This window comes from Abramis brama (genome assembly GCF_963993115.1).
Source record: "Abramis brama genome assembly, chromosome: 3".
NCBI classification, from domain to species: Eukaryota; Metazoa; Chordata; class Actinopteri; order Cypriniformes; family Leuciscidae; genus Abramis; species Abramis brama.
The window spans coordinates 32170062-32187228 of NC_139965.1; the positions used below are offsets into that span (position 1 = coordinate 32170062).

At 36.7% G+C, this 17167-nt stretch overlaps 1 protein-coding gene across 1 annotated transcript in view; it reads left to right on the forward strand.

The window, feature by feature from the left end:
- Positions 1–17167, forward strand: part of ptprn2 (protein tyrosine phosphatase receptor type N2) — a 253693-nt gene that overhangs the window by 179559 nt on the left and 56967 nt on the right. The window contains exon 12 of the mRNA XM_084108170.1: positions 4501–4565. Coding sequence (XP_083964296.1) covers positions 4501–4565 — 65 coding nt within the window. The remainder of the gene's footprint in view (positions 1–4500; positions 4566–17167) is intronic.

Sequence of the window (17167 nt, forward strand, 5' to 3'; positions counted from 1 at the left end):
GCACAGTATTTGTGTTTGTTTACCATATGTGAATGTAGTCTACATCCTAGGTGTTACATTGAAATATGGGTTATTTAGGGTGATGGGTGACCATTTTCAACTAAAAACAGAAAACTTTTTATGCTTTTTGGCCCTTCATTTACACGACAACGGCGTTTTGGGGGCTTGTAAATGCAAACGGGATCCAAATTGCAAGTTTTTGAAAACGGTACTGTTATCGTCGCTGTGTAAACTAAAATTTCTGAAAATGTGCATACGTATGTACTATGTGTTCCGTCTATAGGCTTGTCGTTGTGTTTCTTTACAAAGTGACATCACCAACTACTGGCCTGGCATACTTAATAAAGCGTTTTTAGTCGTTTTTGCGGATCCATGTGAACGGGGATCGTTTTGACAACGCTGTCATCTGTACGTGAAATTTTTTTTTCTGTTTTTAGTGCATTTTGGTTGTGTAAATGTACCCTTAGTTTGATCACATTCAGTTATTTAACATCATCCAGGTTCTTCATTAACAAATATGGGTCAATAACATAATATTGGCCTCACTAAAGAAAATATTATTTTCAAAAATCAATATTTTTGAAATGTATTTAAAAATATTTTTTTTTTAAATCACTTAGGATTATACTATTGGTGTTCATGTTTATTTCATGATAAAGTTTCCATTTAATGACACATTTTTAAGGTTATTTTTAAGGTTATCACTCATTTTTGTTTAATATCATTGTTTTTGAAGTCATCACATGGTATTTTCAAGTCTGAACTTGCTTTTTCTTGTCATAAAAATGATCACCCTATGTGATATTTTAATAGACTATGACCTTGACACAGTTGTGAGGGTTTGCATGGGTCTTCTCTATGAGATAATTTCCTGTTTTATGGTTTCTTTTTCTGAATTTTGGTTGCATCACTTGACTCTGATTTGGCCATATAATACACATTTAAATAATACAAAATTTTACCAAGCCATTGTATGAATTGCATTTTAACGTACAGTATATTTGAACGTTTTAAGATAGCACACCATTTTTTCATCACATCACATTGTTTTTAGTCTTGTTACAAAAGCAAAACAAATGTTCCGCTGACAAAAATGACCATGTACAAAAAGCGGAGAGTATATTTGCGACCTCTATTTACGTGCCTGTACGACAAAACAGTATATATATGGCAGTAATAGATGTTTACTGAGCTTGGATGATCTCTGTCTCGAGAAGTGATGATGTGGTGCAGAATAGCTCAGCTGTATTTGAGACCCAGACACTGAAAAAGTGTCTTTCATTTTCTCTCAACCGCAGCAGCTGATAGACACTTTAGTTCGCACACTCCCTCATTGTCGTTCTGTCACACACACATACACCTGTTTATAGATACCAGGCTTTAGTGCTGTCACAGGCAGACAGTGATGTAAAGAGAGATGAGGCACTCAATGAGGCATCGTGCTTAATCGTATGGAATGTAGCATTAAGAGTATGGTGAGAGAAACGGGCTTTGATAGATTAAAATCCTAATTAAAGAGTCTCCAGCAGACAAGACCAGCACTGGAGACCAACTCAGCTGGTGTCATTAGCATAGCCGTCATCTGGGGGCACTTAAAGAACTCTTTCTCTCTCTTTTTTTCACACAACTCATTTTGTTCTGTTTCTTCAGAACTCAATTGAACTTTTTTTTCCCCCATTTCTCTTTTCTGTCCAACTTCTTCGCATTGGCTTCCTTGCTTTGCCATTTATTTTCACACTTTTCTTGCCTTATCTTCCTGCAGGTTTGACGGCCTGTTTTTCTTATATCTGTCTCTCTCTCTCTTCACTATCTCAGTGCTGCCTCTTAACCCCGCTCCCTCCCACTGCCGTTTCTGCTCCGGCAAAGTAAACAAAGTCAATTATAATTTCACACTGTATAATTATTTTCCCTTCTGTGTAATCTGTAAAAAGCCTTTTAATTCACTCTCTCTCTCTAAATGCACTATCAAAGCTGTGCTTGAAAAGAGCAACTTGCCTGAGAATCAAGGCAAGCAGAAAGTGTTTCATCTTTTTTTTTAACTAATGCATTTCATTTGATTCCATCATCGTAAGATATGTTCAAATCCACATATTTAGTGCTCATGCTCTCACGCTCATGTTTTGCAATGTTCCTTTATTGCTTATAGAACATGGCAGGTTAATTGTTCACACAGTTAAATCAGTAATTGGCCGAGATCATTCCCATCTCTTGTAATGAACATGTAATGGCATATTTGTTGCTGAAAACTGTAAATTGTTTTTAAATAGTTTGTTGTTGTTGTTGTTGTTGTTGTTGTTGTTTGGCAAACATAAAGAACACTGGAAAAGAGGGTATTCTTCATGTATATACAGTAGATTTTTTTTCCAATTATTAACTTGGAAAAGTTTCAGAGTAATAATTTAAATATGTAGAAGAGGAATAGAAGAATATTTACAACAGTTTATTGTATGTATTCACTGTCCATTCAATTGAAACAATTGAGAGGTCATGTTGCTGTACCACTCAGGTTCACAACGTCACTTTAGAGTTTTGATTAAAATGATTTTGTTTAAATTGATGATTGTTTGGTTTCAGTTGTGTTGAGGAGAGGAGAGACAGAAAACAGTTGCAGACGAACAGAAAATGTTAAGTAGTTAAAGGGATAGTTTTCCCAAAACTGAAAATTCTGTCATCATTTACTCACCCACAGCTTGTCACGATTATGTTCAGTTAGTTTCACTTTCATGGACTTTTAGTTTGTTTATCGTCTGTTTCCTGTTTCCTTTGCTCTAGTTCCCTTTCCTTCAGTCACTCCGAGTTACGTCAGCGACTGACGAATGGGGTTTCGCTTATAAAGCCTATCACCTTCGAGTATTACAAAACGAGCCAATGGCAATGAAATGCCATGGGTCTGCGGAATTTGCATAGCGTAACTCCGCCTTTTCCTCGTGGGTAAATAAGGAAGTACGCTGGCAACATGCAGTTATGTTTTCCTGCCGAGGAGCCGAGACTGAACTCAGGTGGTTCCAGCGGTACAGCGGAAGTGGCAGGGAGACGTAACGTTCCCTTTCGTTCAGTCACTCCGAGTTACGTCAGTGACTGACGAATCCCTCCCGTCATCTATTACCATGGATATTCATTTTATTATCACAGCTGATCATTATTGAGTTCAATATCACTGAGTATTTAAGTTCCTCATTTCCTTTCTGTCTTTGTCCGATATTGTTTGTTTCCTATGCACTCTGCCTCAAGTTATCGCTTCTGTTAATAAACCTTATTACTATTTTGAAACTGTTAACCTGCCTTCATCATCATTTTTGGAATCTAAACGTGACACAAGTTGTTCCAAACTTGTATGAATTTATTTCTTCTGCTGAACACAAAAAAAGATATTTTGACATACATTGACTTCCATGTTTTTTCCATACTATGGAAGTCAATGGAGCACATCAACTGTTTGGTTACTGACATTCTTCAATGTTCTTTTGTGTTCAGCAGAAGAAAGAAATTCATAAAAGTTTGGAACAATTAAGGGTGAGTAAATAATGACAGAATTTTCATTGTTGGGTGAACTATCCCTTTAAGTATCACATAAATTGCTTGGTTGGGGCTGTAAGCAAAATAACATTACTGACAGCAAAATGTCAAAAGGGCTGATATTTAACGAATCATGCTTTACTTTTTCTGTCATGTCAGAGCAGATGTGGCTCTTAAAATGCCAAAACAATGGATAACCTCATATATGTGTTGAAAGATTAAACATGTCACAACATTATTGAAATTGATACTAGTTGATTTTAGTCTTCTGAGACGTAATCAAAGAAGAGTATCCCTGATCCTCTGCAAGACTGCTTAGTAACAAATAGTTACAAATTGTTACCAGCAAATGAGTCCTCTTTTTTATCATATTTTTGGACTTTTTATTCAGTGCTAAAGCTCTTCCATGGTCTGAACTTCTGAAAGTGTCAAATGCTGAATAAAGCTCCAGAATTTTGATCCATCAGCTGAAGATATGACAACATCCATAGCAAACTCAGTCATTTGGTTTTTGCATCCACACAATGTTCTTTTTCCCTACTGGTCCCATATTCACCCTGTAGGTTAAATGTTTGTACTTGCAGGTTTCAGACTGACATCTGTTGTTTTCTTGGTGTACTTTTTGACTGTGTTGGTTTCCCTGAAGATACATACTAAAGTTCCCAAACATACTAAAATCCTTTCTCAGTGCTAATAATCCTGAAAAACATTGTACACACCCTCTCGCCATTTTTTCTCATCATCTGACCCCCGTTGATTGTTGTTTGCGGATATTTATGTTTAATATCCTGGTTCAAATGGCTTTATATTGATTCAAATATATTTTATTATTCCGATTTGAAGAAAAAGCAGCAGCAGGCACCCCAATACTCATTCAGATGAGCCCAAACATTCTTGTCACACACACATCTTCACCTCAGCACTGATGACATGCTATACCCTCTGATGTGCTCTCACTCAGGCCCTCTTTTTTCTCTTTAACAGTTGAGCAGAAAGGACAGCTGGAGAAGGAGAGTGGTCTGCAGATTCTTGAGGCTGGACTGAGTGATGTAAGTCAGAGGAAAGGAGTCTGCTTTCTCTCCCCTATTCCTCCCTCACCAATGATGACATCCTCCTTTCCCAGAGTGCAACCCCTTATTGAATGTATTTTATTCACAAAATCTGTCCCTTAACTTAGCATTCTTTTATAGATGGTGTTTATATCGAACTCTAGAATGAAATGTCATAGATTAGCACTAGCGCCACCAGCATTAATTTCAAATCATGGATCTGAGAACTTATGCTGTTTATGCAAATGTCTTTTGCAGTGCTAGTTGAACATTTGTGGTGGCCAAGTAAAATTAAGGGCTTTTCACACTGCGCTTAACGCCGGGGTATCGTTGTTCTAAACCCGGGAGCTATTTTCTTTTTTTTTTTTTATCTATAGTTATGAAATTCTGGAGCACCTCACATTGCTGTGTCAAACGTGTGCAGTGTTAAAGGGACAGGTCACCCAAAAAAATTATTCTGTCATCATTTACTCACCCTCAAGTTTTTATGAATTCCTCTCTTCTGCTGAACACAAAAGAATGTATTTTGAAGAATGTGGGTAACCAAACAGTAGACGGTAGCCATTGACTTCCACTTCAATACATTTCCATTTAGCAGAAAAAATTAATTTATACAGGTTTGAAACAACTTGAGGGTCAATAAATGATGACAGAATTTTCATTTTTGGGTGAACTATTCCTTTAAACAATGTGTTGTTAGAATGTTACGGCTAGATACTTAGCAAACAGACAACCAATCATGTAGTTCATATTTATGTACATGCTTTGGGCAGTCACAGAAATACAAAATTCTGTCACAAAACTTTAGATGGTGCTGGCTGATAGGTCCTTAACTCAATCTGCTTGCAATCACATCATTCTCTATGGGGCACAGCTAATTGGTTTCTGCTGTATCAGTAGCCAATGAGCTTGGTCAGCATTTGCTGTTGCAGTGCAGTGCGCTTTCAGAAACCCTCCACCTTCCCCATGGGTAATTCATGTACTATATTGTACAGCAGCAGCATGTCTTTCTTACTCACAGCAGCGTGTCGTGTATGTATTGGCAGTAGCAAGTCCCGTAGGCTACTTGCTCTGCTGCAGCAATTATCAGCAGCAGTGTAGCAGATCTAGACCAAAGACCAAACATATCAACATTATCCATTACCATGCCAAACACAGTTGTCATGATTGAAGTGTTGTATAAACAGAAGTTTCAGCGTTGGAGGGGGAAAATGTAAAATGGTGACGGTCTCTTTTTCACTTAACACCAGGTATCTTGAAACTAGGTCTGTGCAATTAATCGCAATCGCAAAAAAAAATTCGATTTGAGCACATGCGATTTCTAAACGCATAAGGCTGCGATTTTATTTATTAATTTATGTATATTTTAATTAAGAACACTGCAACGTTCATGTTTAAGATGTTAACCAATCAGAACTCACTCAGCGCACCGCGCAAATTACGACGAAGCTGAGCGGGAGAACAGAATAGGCGAACGGGAGGAAAGAACATAAAACATGGATGCAGGTCAGAATAAAAATTATTTGGTGCAAAAGAGAAATTCAACATAAGTCGTTTGGGAGTATTTTGAATTCAGGAGAGAGGATGTGTCACTGAACAAGGTAATTTGCAAGACCTGTGAAATAATTATTGTAACGAAACGGGGCAACAAACCTGTTCCAACAATTAAAACAACGTCATAAAAAACTATAATCAATGCATGTCCACAAAGACCATCGAAACTAACAAAAGCACACCTCAAAGCCAGCCTGAACCAACCTTTCAAGCATTTGCAAACGTCACGCCTTATGAGAATTCGGATCAAAACGGCACAAAGAAATTACAGCTGCAATATCATATATGCAAAGACATGGTACATCGTCAGTAAAGACGGCTTCTGAAGACTAATACAAACACTCGACAAAAGATACCTGCTATCTCGCACTCATTTCACACGAGTTGCTATTCCTGAAATGAATGATAAATGTAAGGCGGGCGTTGAAGTGAAATGCTACGCCATGAGTTTACGGTCCATTATAGCAATCTATTTTTTGGTTTTGATTTCTGTTAGTTTTTATTTATTGTTATGACTGGAGTTTAGGTTAGTTAATCTTAATTTATTTTATGTTGTCTGTTTTAAAAATACAATTTACAATTGAGTTTATCAAGCAGTAATAATAATAACTGTACACTGTACAGTAATTATATTTCATTGTGAAATGTGTGCACTGAAAAACAATTTTGAAGTTTATTTATTGTTATGACTGGAATTTAGGTTAGTAAACCTTGATTTATTTTATGTTGTCTGTTTTAAAGACAGTTTATTACATGTTATTTCATTGTGAAATGTTTTGTTATGCACTTCTTGTGCACTGAATACATTTAGAATGAAGCATGTTTGAAAAAGCAAAAACAATTGCAAATATTCATTTTAAAAAAATCGCAATATGATTATTTTGTCCATATTGCACAGCCCTACTTGAAACAAGATAACCTATAGGGTTCTGTTTTTCCGGGGTTTAGAGTGACACACTATTTCAAATGTGAAAAGCCCGTCAAAGGCTAAATACAACAAAACTCATAGCACTAATGACTAGCAGTCAACTAATAGAAAAAAGCCTTACCTCCCACATGAAAGGTTCAATACCATGATTGAAGTCCTGTTATCATTGCAGTTGATTCACTATAAGATTTTTGCGAACGGCATCTGAAGCAAAATCTCTTGTGGTAATAAATGGTTTATTTTTATAATATATATATATGTCATGGCATTTATGTTATGAAAATACTCTGTGCATATCTCAAAATGCATAGTTTTACTGTAGCATTGTTGGTAGTCTTTTGTTAGCTTGCTCAATTCCTGTGAATTATTAGATCAGATAAAACTCCAAAAGCTGAATCAAGCATTTCTTTTCTGACCCAATTTTAATAGTCCTTCCTTAATTTTCCTAATATTAAAAGAGCATCCTTAAAACTTTAGTGATTATTATATGCGTGTGCATGTGTGTGTGTGTGTGTGTGTGTGTGTGTGTGTGTGTTTGAGCACATACTGTATGTATGTATTTGTCTGTGATTGCCATTAAATAGAGCTAAGCGGCTCTCTCTGTCACTTTTTCAATTCGCTGTCTGTTGCAGAGGCAACATGCCAAATATACTCTGTCAATCAAAACGGCCACACAACAGAGAGAGAGAGAGAGAGAGAGAGAGAGAGAGGAGAGGAGAGGATGGAGGGACAGATGGTTATTAGTTATCTCAATCAAATACATGGACAGAGATGTTTAGAGACTATTGCCTAACAGGCAGACATTTGGCAATTTCACTGGATACTTTAAACTGAAATTATTAAAAGTGCTGTTCTGCACGAAACATAAAACCAGTTATAACATAAACAATACCATACCGGGATATACCAAAGGGGTAGTTTAATATCTTAGATTGAAAATGGTAAAACTTGTTTTGCTTTTATTTAGGATAATAATCAGAGAGGATATCCTTGCATTGTTCTCAGATTGAAGGGAACAATGAGCAAATGAGACTGTTCTTATGCTGGAACATTTGATCTCATTCTCAATCCCACTGACTACCTGCCCTTAAGTCTGTGTTGTTTTGGTGGTAGATCTATAGCGGCTCATTCAGCTTAACAACTACATTGATGTAACATCGCCCTTTAGACCAGCATTATGAAGACTAGACATATTTAAGATTATATCATGCTGTGATTTCAGTGAATTAACATTTATCAAGCCAATGTCAGTGATGAAACTTTTTTGTTGCATAAAATTAATACACATTTCACCTGATATATAAAAACATACATTTTCCAGCAATTAAATTATCAATCTGTTTAGGACTCTTTTGGCTGCTGAACTGTTTTTGTTCAACAACCATGATCTTTCGGCTGAAGATGGTTGAACTACAGTTTTAATGTATTTTAATGGTCAATGTTTGAATAATGTTGTTGCAAACTGATAATGTGTCACACACTCTGAGTTTTCAGAGAATGTTAAAGAGAATCCTTATGTTTGTAAATGATCAAACATATACTATGGGATTGCTTTTGTTTTATCTTAAATTTTTATCTTAAAAAAATTACAACACTGGTCTGTAGGTCAGTGTAGTGCGAGAAATGAAATCATTAAGTATCCACCTTTTAATTTTATTAAAGCTAGACTAGGAAACAAGCTAGGTAAATAACAGTGCGGTAAATGGTAAAACTATTTGTGCTAAAAACTAGTGTGTTTATGATAAGAAATGAAAAGAATATAACAAATATTGTTATATTTGTTATGTTCAAATATAGAATGTTCTCATTTGTAAGTCGCTTTGGATAAAAGCGTCTGCTAAATGAATAAATGTAAATGTAATGTAAATGTAAATACCATTTAGCATCATTAAGTAGCATAACAGACAGTTTTGTATGTTAAAACAGTAGAATGTTGTATTATAATTATTAACAGCACATGATACAATTTAAACATACTTTCTTGGAATATGTTTTAAAAACTGTTGTTGAATTTCCGATGAATTGCATGCTTGTGGCATCAAACGTGAGCGTTTTCTTGTTTTTTTGTGTGTGACTTTGGACAATCACTAAGATAGATGTTTTTAATTTTCAAGTCTCCTTCCCTGTGCTGTTTTCCGACGCTCCCATTACATGAAAACCCAGACATTGATTGTTTGCCAAGAATTAACGTCAAGCATATTCCTATTGAAAGCAGCACTTTGATAACCCATCCTTCCACCTCCACAAATTGTTTTCCGATCCACTTAGGGTTGTCTCCATGCCAACAAAAGACAAACACAACAATAGAAAGAGGGTGAAAAAAGAAATAAATAAAGGGATGCATGTTTTTTGACACATTAAGCAAGAGATGCAGCCATCTCGCTAAGACAATAACAGGATTAGCTCAAGTGCTGTCAGTCTGTGAGCTGACATAATGCAGCCTTTAATATTCATAAAGAAATTAAGTGAAGAAGGTTTTGAGGGGCGGTGGACGGATGTGATGAAAGGGGAGGGTGCGTGTGCATCCACATTGATAAATATTCATCGAGGCCTCTCAGCGGAGGTGAGAATGTAATCAAGTAGGGTATTGATGTGCCGGCAGCCTTTATGAACCTGGTCTAAATGAGCTTTCCAATAGAAAATGTGACCATAAGACCTCAGTATGTGTGCCACAAACAAGCAAAGAGGAGAATACATCGCAAAACAAGCTGCGCTTCTTCCAACTCATCTATTATCTTTTCATCCACTGTAACTGCTGGGTTGGTAGTAAAAAAGATTGTCATCAACATTATTATTTGAAATTGACAGGGTCATGAAACGGCTTTTATGTTTTACTGGTGTGAGCTTATTTGAGAACTTGTTTGCAAACTGTTCATGAGTGTATAATTTTGCAGCGCTGGCTGAAAACATATCATGTTGTTTATAGAAATGAATAGTAATTAACAATGAGATTGAGCTGCAGCTCATTTTTGACATCCAAACTGGCACTTTTTTTAAATCAAATTTTAACAACAAGGATGTTTGTAGTGAAGTGTTAGTAACTATTTGATCCCAGAGCTCTCATTACAGCACACTGAAGATAACACTGAGGAATTGCATTCTTTCTGCTCACACACTGACAGTAATTTTCACCATGCTGTATGGGTGCAGGGCCACTGTCTAAAGTTTGTCATGTTGGCCCGTTTTGTTGGTAATTAGCCTTAATCACGACTGCTCTGCAGGGGTTGGCGGGGGCGCAAGACTCTCAGCAGGAAGGGAAAGAAGAATTATCTGAGCTGTGTGAAAATGTGATCAGATAGCGCTGAATAAAATAAAATAAAAAGCCATGCAGAGCCGTGCATATGTCTGTGTGAGTTTCACCGGGCAGAAGTGTGTGTGTGAGTAGGTGGATTGACACAATGTTATGAAAAACATAGGAGAAAAATATAAATGTACATATAGCAGGAGAGAAAAAAGGATAAAGATGATCATAAAGTTGCACAATGGCACAAGGGGAAAAGAAAAGAAAAGAAAAGAAAAGAAAAGAAAAGAAAAGAAAAGAAAAGAAAAGAAAAAAGCCTTCCCATGGGGGCCAATCAAATCATAGGATTCCTCTTACCTCACGCATGACTGAAATCTCTCTCTGTATCCGTCTGCTAAAGTAATGACATAAATGCGTAGCTAGAGGTCTGATATGCCAGTGGTGGATGTGACTGTGGTAGATGTAGTCTGAGGTAAGTAAATGTCAGAGTGATAAGGAGGGAGGATCGATAGGCCTTCCACTGGTCATGCCTCCATGTGGGCACATGCAACATTTAAAATGAAGGCATGATTTTATTTTTTATGTGATTTCTGAATGTCATATATAGCTCCTGCAAGTGGAGCTCTGTTGTTTTCTTTTCTTTTTTATGATCGCACTAAACCTAGACAAAGGAGACAAGGAGGCATTTAACGTTTCTCAATGAAGGCGGGTGTTAAGGGTGTTCTTGAGGGGCGTTTGTTTAAGGCGCGTATATGCCAAAGATTTACGAGATGAAACTCTTTTTATCTACTTGTAAAAGAAAATGGTCTTCAACATTCTAACACAGTGTCTATACTGGTGCATCCTTGGACACATTGAAGCGAACGTTCCAAATGCATTTGTCCGTAGTGAAAGGGCGCGGATCAAGTGCCTCAGACTTAGTACATAGCATCTGTTTAGTGTCGATGACTAGGCGCACATCTAGTGTAGACAGAATCACTGATTATAATAGGTGCTTTTGACGCGATGTGACGCACCGTTCTCTTTCTTTGTAGACAGAAGAGAGTAACCTGCCGGTTTACACCAATGCAACTAAAATCGATGGTGTATCATTTCCATAACAATGACTATTTGCTTTCTGTAGCGCAGCTGTAGTCTTTATATTCAGACACAATACAACACGATATGCTTTTTTCTTTTTCTTGTTTTCCGGTTGAAAAATGTATTTTGTAGTTTTGGCAGTTTGTGATAATCTACGTAATCAAAGTAATAAAGTAATAACAAAGTTTAAATGCCAAAATTTGAATATGTTTAACATATACTTTCTGTTTAAATGCTTTTTTTGCTCCTTGGGAAACTAATATTTTAACTGTCCAGTCAAATCAAATCTGTTATGTGACATTCTTTTTAAATTATATAGTTGAATAATAGTAATAATAATATACATCAGAATATATATTATAAATAAAAATATATAATATACACCACAGATCAAAAGTGTTGTTTGAAAGAAGTATCTTTCTCACCACGACTGATAAAAAAAATTCCAGGAAAAACAGTAATATTGAGAAATATCACTACAATTTCAACAAACTGTTTTCTATTTGAATGTATTTTAAAAGTATTTTTTTCCTGTTTCCTGTCCAATCTTCAGTCGCATGATCCTTCAGAACTCATGCTAATATGCTGATTTGGTGCTTTTCATTTCTTCTTATTATTAGGCCTATATCAGCTGAAAATGGTTGTGCTGCTTATAGAGATGTGGAATATGTGGTGTTTGTTTTTATAAGAATTTTTTGGTGAACATAAAGATTTAAATAGAAATATGGAAATGGAAAATAGAAATGTGAATTCCTTTAAATTATTTAAAATAGAAATGTTTAGCATTATAAATATCTTTACTGTCTTTTCAAAAATGTTATTGCACATTTTGCACATTTACAAAATGTGACAGAGACCATATCCACACTTACTAACATCCAAAAAAGCAAGATTTGAAACGGAATGGACTCATTACTTAAAGTAAATTAGGACAGCACTAAACTAGGGATTCAATATATTCTTCATAAACAGGATATTTTCTAAAACTAAGGAATAAATATAAATATTTTAACTGAAAGCCAATTAAAAACATTCACCAAATATTTAGAGGTAAAATCACAGTATAGAGTTCCAGTTAAGGAAGAACCAACTGAAATGTCTTTTCAATTGGTTCCACTATGGGTATTTCCTAAACAGGATTATGTTACAAGTCTCTCTAACCTTTGGAGCAACAGGGTATGTCAGATAGAAATTGAAAGACACCTCAACATTGCCAAAGGCTATATCACTGAAAAGCATCAACAATACTATGCCTGGACCAGATTTACTAAACAGGGCAAATTAGCATGAGAGCGCAATTTCAAAAAAGTTCACGTGGAAAGTTCTGCACGTGATCTACTTACGACGCGCAAATCAAAGAACACAGACACAGCTGGATCATTTCCATAATGACCAACACAATCTACCAAGAGCAACACAAATTAGCGTCTGGTTTAAGAACTTACTTTTTTGGGGTGGTAAATAACAGCACAAATACCAGTAAATTGACGAGCGCAAACCCTTCATTTAAATACTCTCCTCCCATAAATTTTGCGTCTGAAAGGGAAACTCCTACAAATGCAAATGCAATAAGGTCAGCCGCAAAAAATAGCTTGCTAATTTTTCACTGTGTGTCTTTAGTAAATCCTGACAGTAGTTTTTTAACACCAAAAGAGGGTTTTCGCTGGCGCAAACTGTTAGTAAATCTGGCCCTTAAACTTTGTAAATCAAATTATTACACTTATTGTTGAATCAATGTATTGCATCCTTGCTCAATGAAAGTATTACCTTCAGTTTATTTTAAAAAAGAATTCTACTGACCCCAAACATTTGAATGGTAGTGGGATAGGTGGGGGGTGGGGGTATCTAGGGAGTGACCTAGATAATGGGTAGGGGGGCGCTGGCCCAAAAAAGGTTGAGAACCACTGCATTAGAGTGTTATTTCAGAGAAATATATATCGGATATGTGTGAAATCTGGTAGAGAGCAGAGTGAGAGAGACAAAAAAGTGCGAGCTGGAAGAAGGGAAAGGGAAAATTTCTTTTTTTTTTAGTTGATAGTTGATAAATGTGTTGATTAATGTTTTAATGAACTCATTTGCTGGCCAGTATATCATATCTTTCTCCCTGTTAAAAGATGAACCTCTTTTTAGCTCCTTCCTTGATTAAAAGACAGAGAAAGAAAGAGAGAGAGAGGGGAAGAGAGAGGGGAAGGGTGTTTAAGGGATGAAGAAACACAGGGCCATGCACAAAGGATGAAAAATAAAAGGGAACGGGAAATAGGGAGAGGAATAGGACTGGGATACGTGAAAGAGTTACACATAGCTCATAAAAGGCAAAAGGAAAAGCCTGACCTTTTTTCTGCGTTCTGTCACTGCCAGAGGTCACGGGGGGGGGGGGGGGGGGGACACAACACCTGGTGATATCACCCGCCCCCTGACCACCTGTATGTCAGCTGGCCCGGTTGTCATAGCGACAGTGACTCTGCCACCCCACGTCAGCTATGATAAGGGTTTCCATAGTGACTAAATCCCTGACACATTATGTCAGCTGCACAGGCCTATCGTTAAGTCGGTCTTTGCCTAGCAGTTGGTGGGAAGTGTGGGAGACGTCCAGGTGTAGAGAGGTGAGGAGAGCTTTAAAAAGAACCGTCTGTCTTCACCCAAAACCAACAATGCATTTTGTCTGCCCAAAAGCCTCAAGATAATATTATTGCGGTAACACTTCAATTTGTTAACATTAGCTAACATGAATTAAGAATGAACAATATTTTTACAGCTTTTATTAATCAGTAATAAAATTAAGTTAATTAAAAAATATATAAATGAATCAAATATATATTTAAATATAAATAAATATAATATATAAATATGGATATGGCACTGTTAATGTATTTGTTCTTGGCAGAATAAAGACTTGCTACTGCCAATACATTCACAGACATTGTTGTGAGCATGTAAGACATGCTGCTGCCAGCAACACTACCAGTATTTGTTTGAATGTTGAGCTCATTGCAGCTCATTGGCCACTGAAGCAACAACAACCAATCAGCTGTGCTATGTAGATAATGACTTGAACGCTACAAAATGAGTTCGACCTATCAGCCTGCACCATCTAGAGTTCCATGCCAGAACTAGGTAATTATTTTATAATCAGAAAAATCTGATCTTTTGTGTATGATACTAGGTCATTTAAAATAGAAATGAAAACACAAAGCAGGTTGCTTTAGGTGAGAAAGGTTGACATTTACTAGAATTAACATGTTTCAGAGCCCATGACATGAATAGAGACTGAGAGAGACTGGCCTGTAATTATTGCTATCAGATGGGTCAGAGTTGGATTTTTCTGAGCAGTGGATATTCTCCAGGCTTCTTCGCCATCAGACGCACCATTCACAATTAGACACACTCGTCAGGAAATTGTTGATGATTGGGGAAGGTCAGTAAGTATTTTGAAGGAAAAAAGTGGTAGTATGATTAACTTTAAAGTGCTGGAAGAAAGGTTTGGAAGCTGTTCTAGATGGAGTGTGTGACATGAGGTGAAGGCCAAGTATGGTAAGTTGGTACCCCATACTTAGAATTTGTTCTCTTAATTTAGGGCATCAAGGGTACCACAGTCATTCCCTGCCGGTACTGAGAATCGAACCCACAACCTTCGGGCTACAAGGTGACTCTCTGACCATTAGGCCGCAACTGCCCCCTTTTGGTTAGAGATTTATGACGCTCCTGATGCCCGTAGCAGGTAGTGGGAAGGTTGTGTATGAATGTGCCACTGCTGTTTGCTACGTTATTCTCAAATTAGCAAGAGGCAGATCCTGTCAAATGGTACATCTGACTGAGTTGGTGAATAAATTGGTCCAGGAATTATTTCAGGGTGTTTATGCATGGATGCAGCCATTAGCAGTCGAATTCTCTAAACATCACTTCAACAGATAATGCTGGAAGGAGCAGAAAATCATCTATGACAGTCAGGAATCTCAACTTCTCTCACTCTCTCTCTCTCTCTCTCTCTCTCTCTCTCTCTCTCTCTCTGTGTGTGTGTGTGTGTGTGTCTTTTTGTATGTTTGTATCATAGACTTAAAAAAAAAAAATTTGTATGAAGAAAGGTAAGCATGTCTGCATGCTTGTTTTCATAGAATAGTTTTAGTGAGAGGCTTGTATACCTTGTCTCCTTATTTACTTTCAGTTATTTCACCTTAATTTAGGCCATGTAAATGCACATTTACATTGTATAATGGGAGCTTGGCAATGGCAGGTAGTTCAATGGATAGTTCAACCATACATATAATAGCAAAAAAAAAAAAAAAAATTGAGAAAAAAAGAGACAGTGCTAAATAAACTGAAACATGAAAAATCTGTAATTACTAACAGTAAATATGTAAATGCATAAAAAAGACAACATGATGGGACAAATGTATTAAATGAGTTTTTAGTGTACAACTGCATGCTAGTTTTTCATCAGAACATCACCTTTGACAAAGAGAGTGTTAATGTGTATTTTCATGTGTATGTGAGCAAAACCTCGAGGAGCCTTCCCAGACTCTCCATCCCTGCATTGACTCTCTCTCTCTCTCGCCCCATCTCTCCCTCCCCCAACCCAACAAGAGAGTAGAATTTGATGCAGTGGAAATAAACATTAGCATATAATACTGTGACATGTCAAGGAAGGGATCTGTTGTCGAATCACATCTTGCAGGTGTAGAAACAAGAAGAGGCTTTCTCCAGTAAGTTCACAGATGCAGGCCTTTTCACCAAACCCTTCTTTCAGACCTTTGTCTGCCTTGCCCTGCTAGTGTTACACTAAATATTACACATGTGACACATGCTCAAATACAATATGCACATTTCAGTCTGGCAGATAAAACTCAGCTGAATGAAAATTAATGAAGTATAACTATTGTGAACTACAAAAATTCAACTAAAAATGCATTTATGTTATAATTCAGCTTAGTGTTATTGAAAATCTTTTAATGTTATGCAAAAGCTGTCCATTCTGGTCTTGAGCAATATCACAGTTATTTCTAATACTGTAATTCAGGGTTTAAATTGAAACCTGAAAAATGCCTCACACTTCTATGAAGCAGTTAATGTAACAGCTCTACAGTTGGTGTGTAAGCTGGGGTTTTACAGCAGCATTTGAGAAGTCTTTGGAGGAATATATTGGTGTTTCTGTTGTGAAATGTAAATGTGGTTTCTGTAAAAATCCCCGTTCACACTCACGACTCATTAAGATGCTTCTCAGAGTCGCACGTGTGTCAGATATTAGACAGTCAGGAGACTCTGGATTAAAAAAGAAAAAAAGGAAAACCAAGCCATACAAAGGCATTCACACTTGGTCTGTCTTTTCACTTATTTGTCCCCAAAGCATTTGGGGCTGGTGATGATTTCAGCGTAAATTATAATAAGAAGTTATTAATATGCTAAAACATTTTATTGCTTGGAATTTGAAACTCAGCATTGTATTTATATAGAAGGTGTTTGGAAACTGTGGAAGGAACTGAAATGTACCGGTACATCAATTTGTATGAATGGAATATTTGATACATTCCACCATGTTGATTAGAAATAACCTTGAAGGTGTTAATCAGCCAGATAGAAAGGAAGAGACAAAGTAGGGATCACCATGGCAACACAAATATTTGTTATACTGGAGGCCAGCAAATATGGCCTTCGTGTCCACTGCATGGTGGCACAAATGAATATCCACTTTATCCCTAATGGTGGCTTTCAGCTTTTGCACAGCCACACTATAATGTTGTGGTTAGATTGAACATCAGTTTGCTGTGTACATTTTACGTGAGGGGTATCACTACCACACAGATT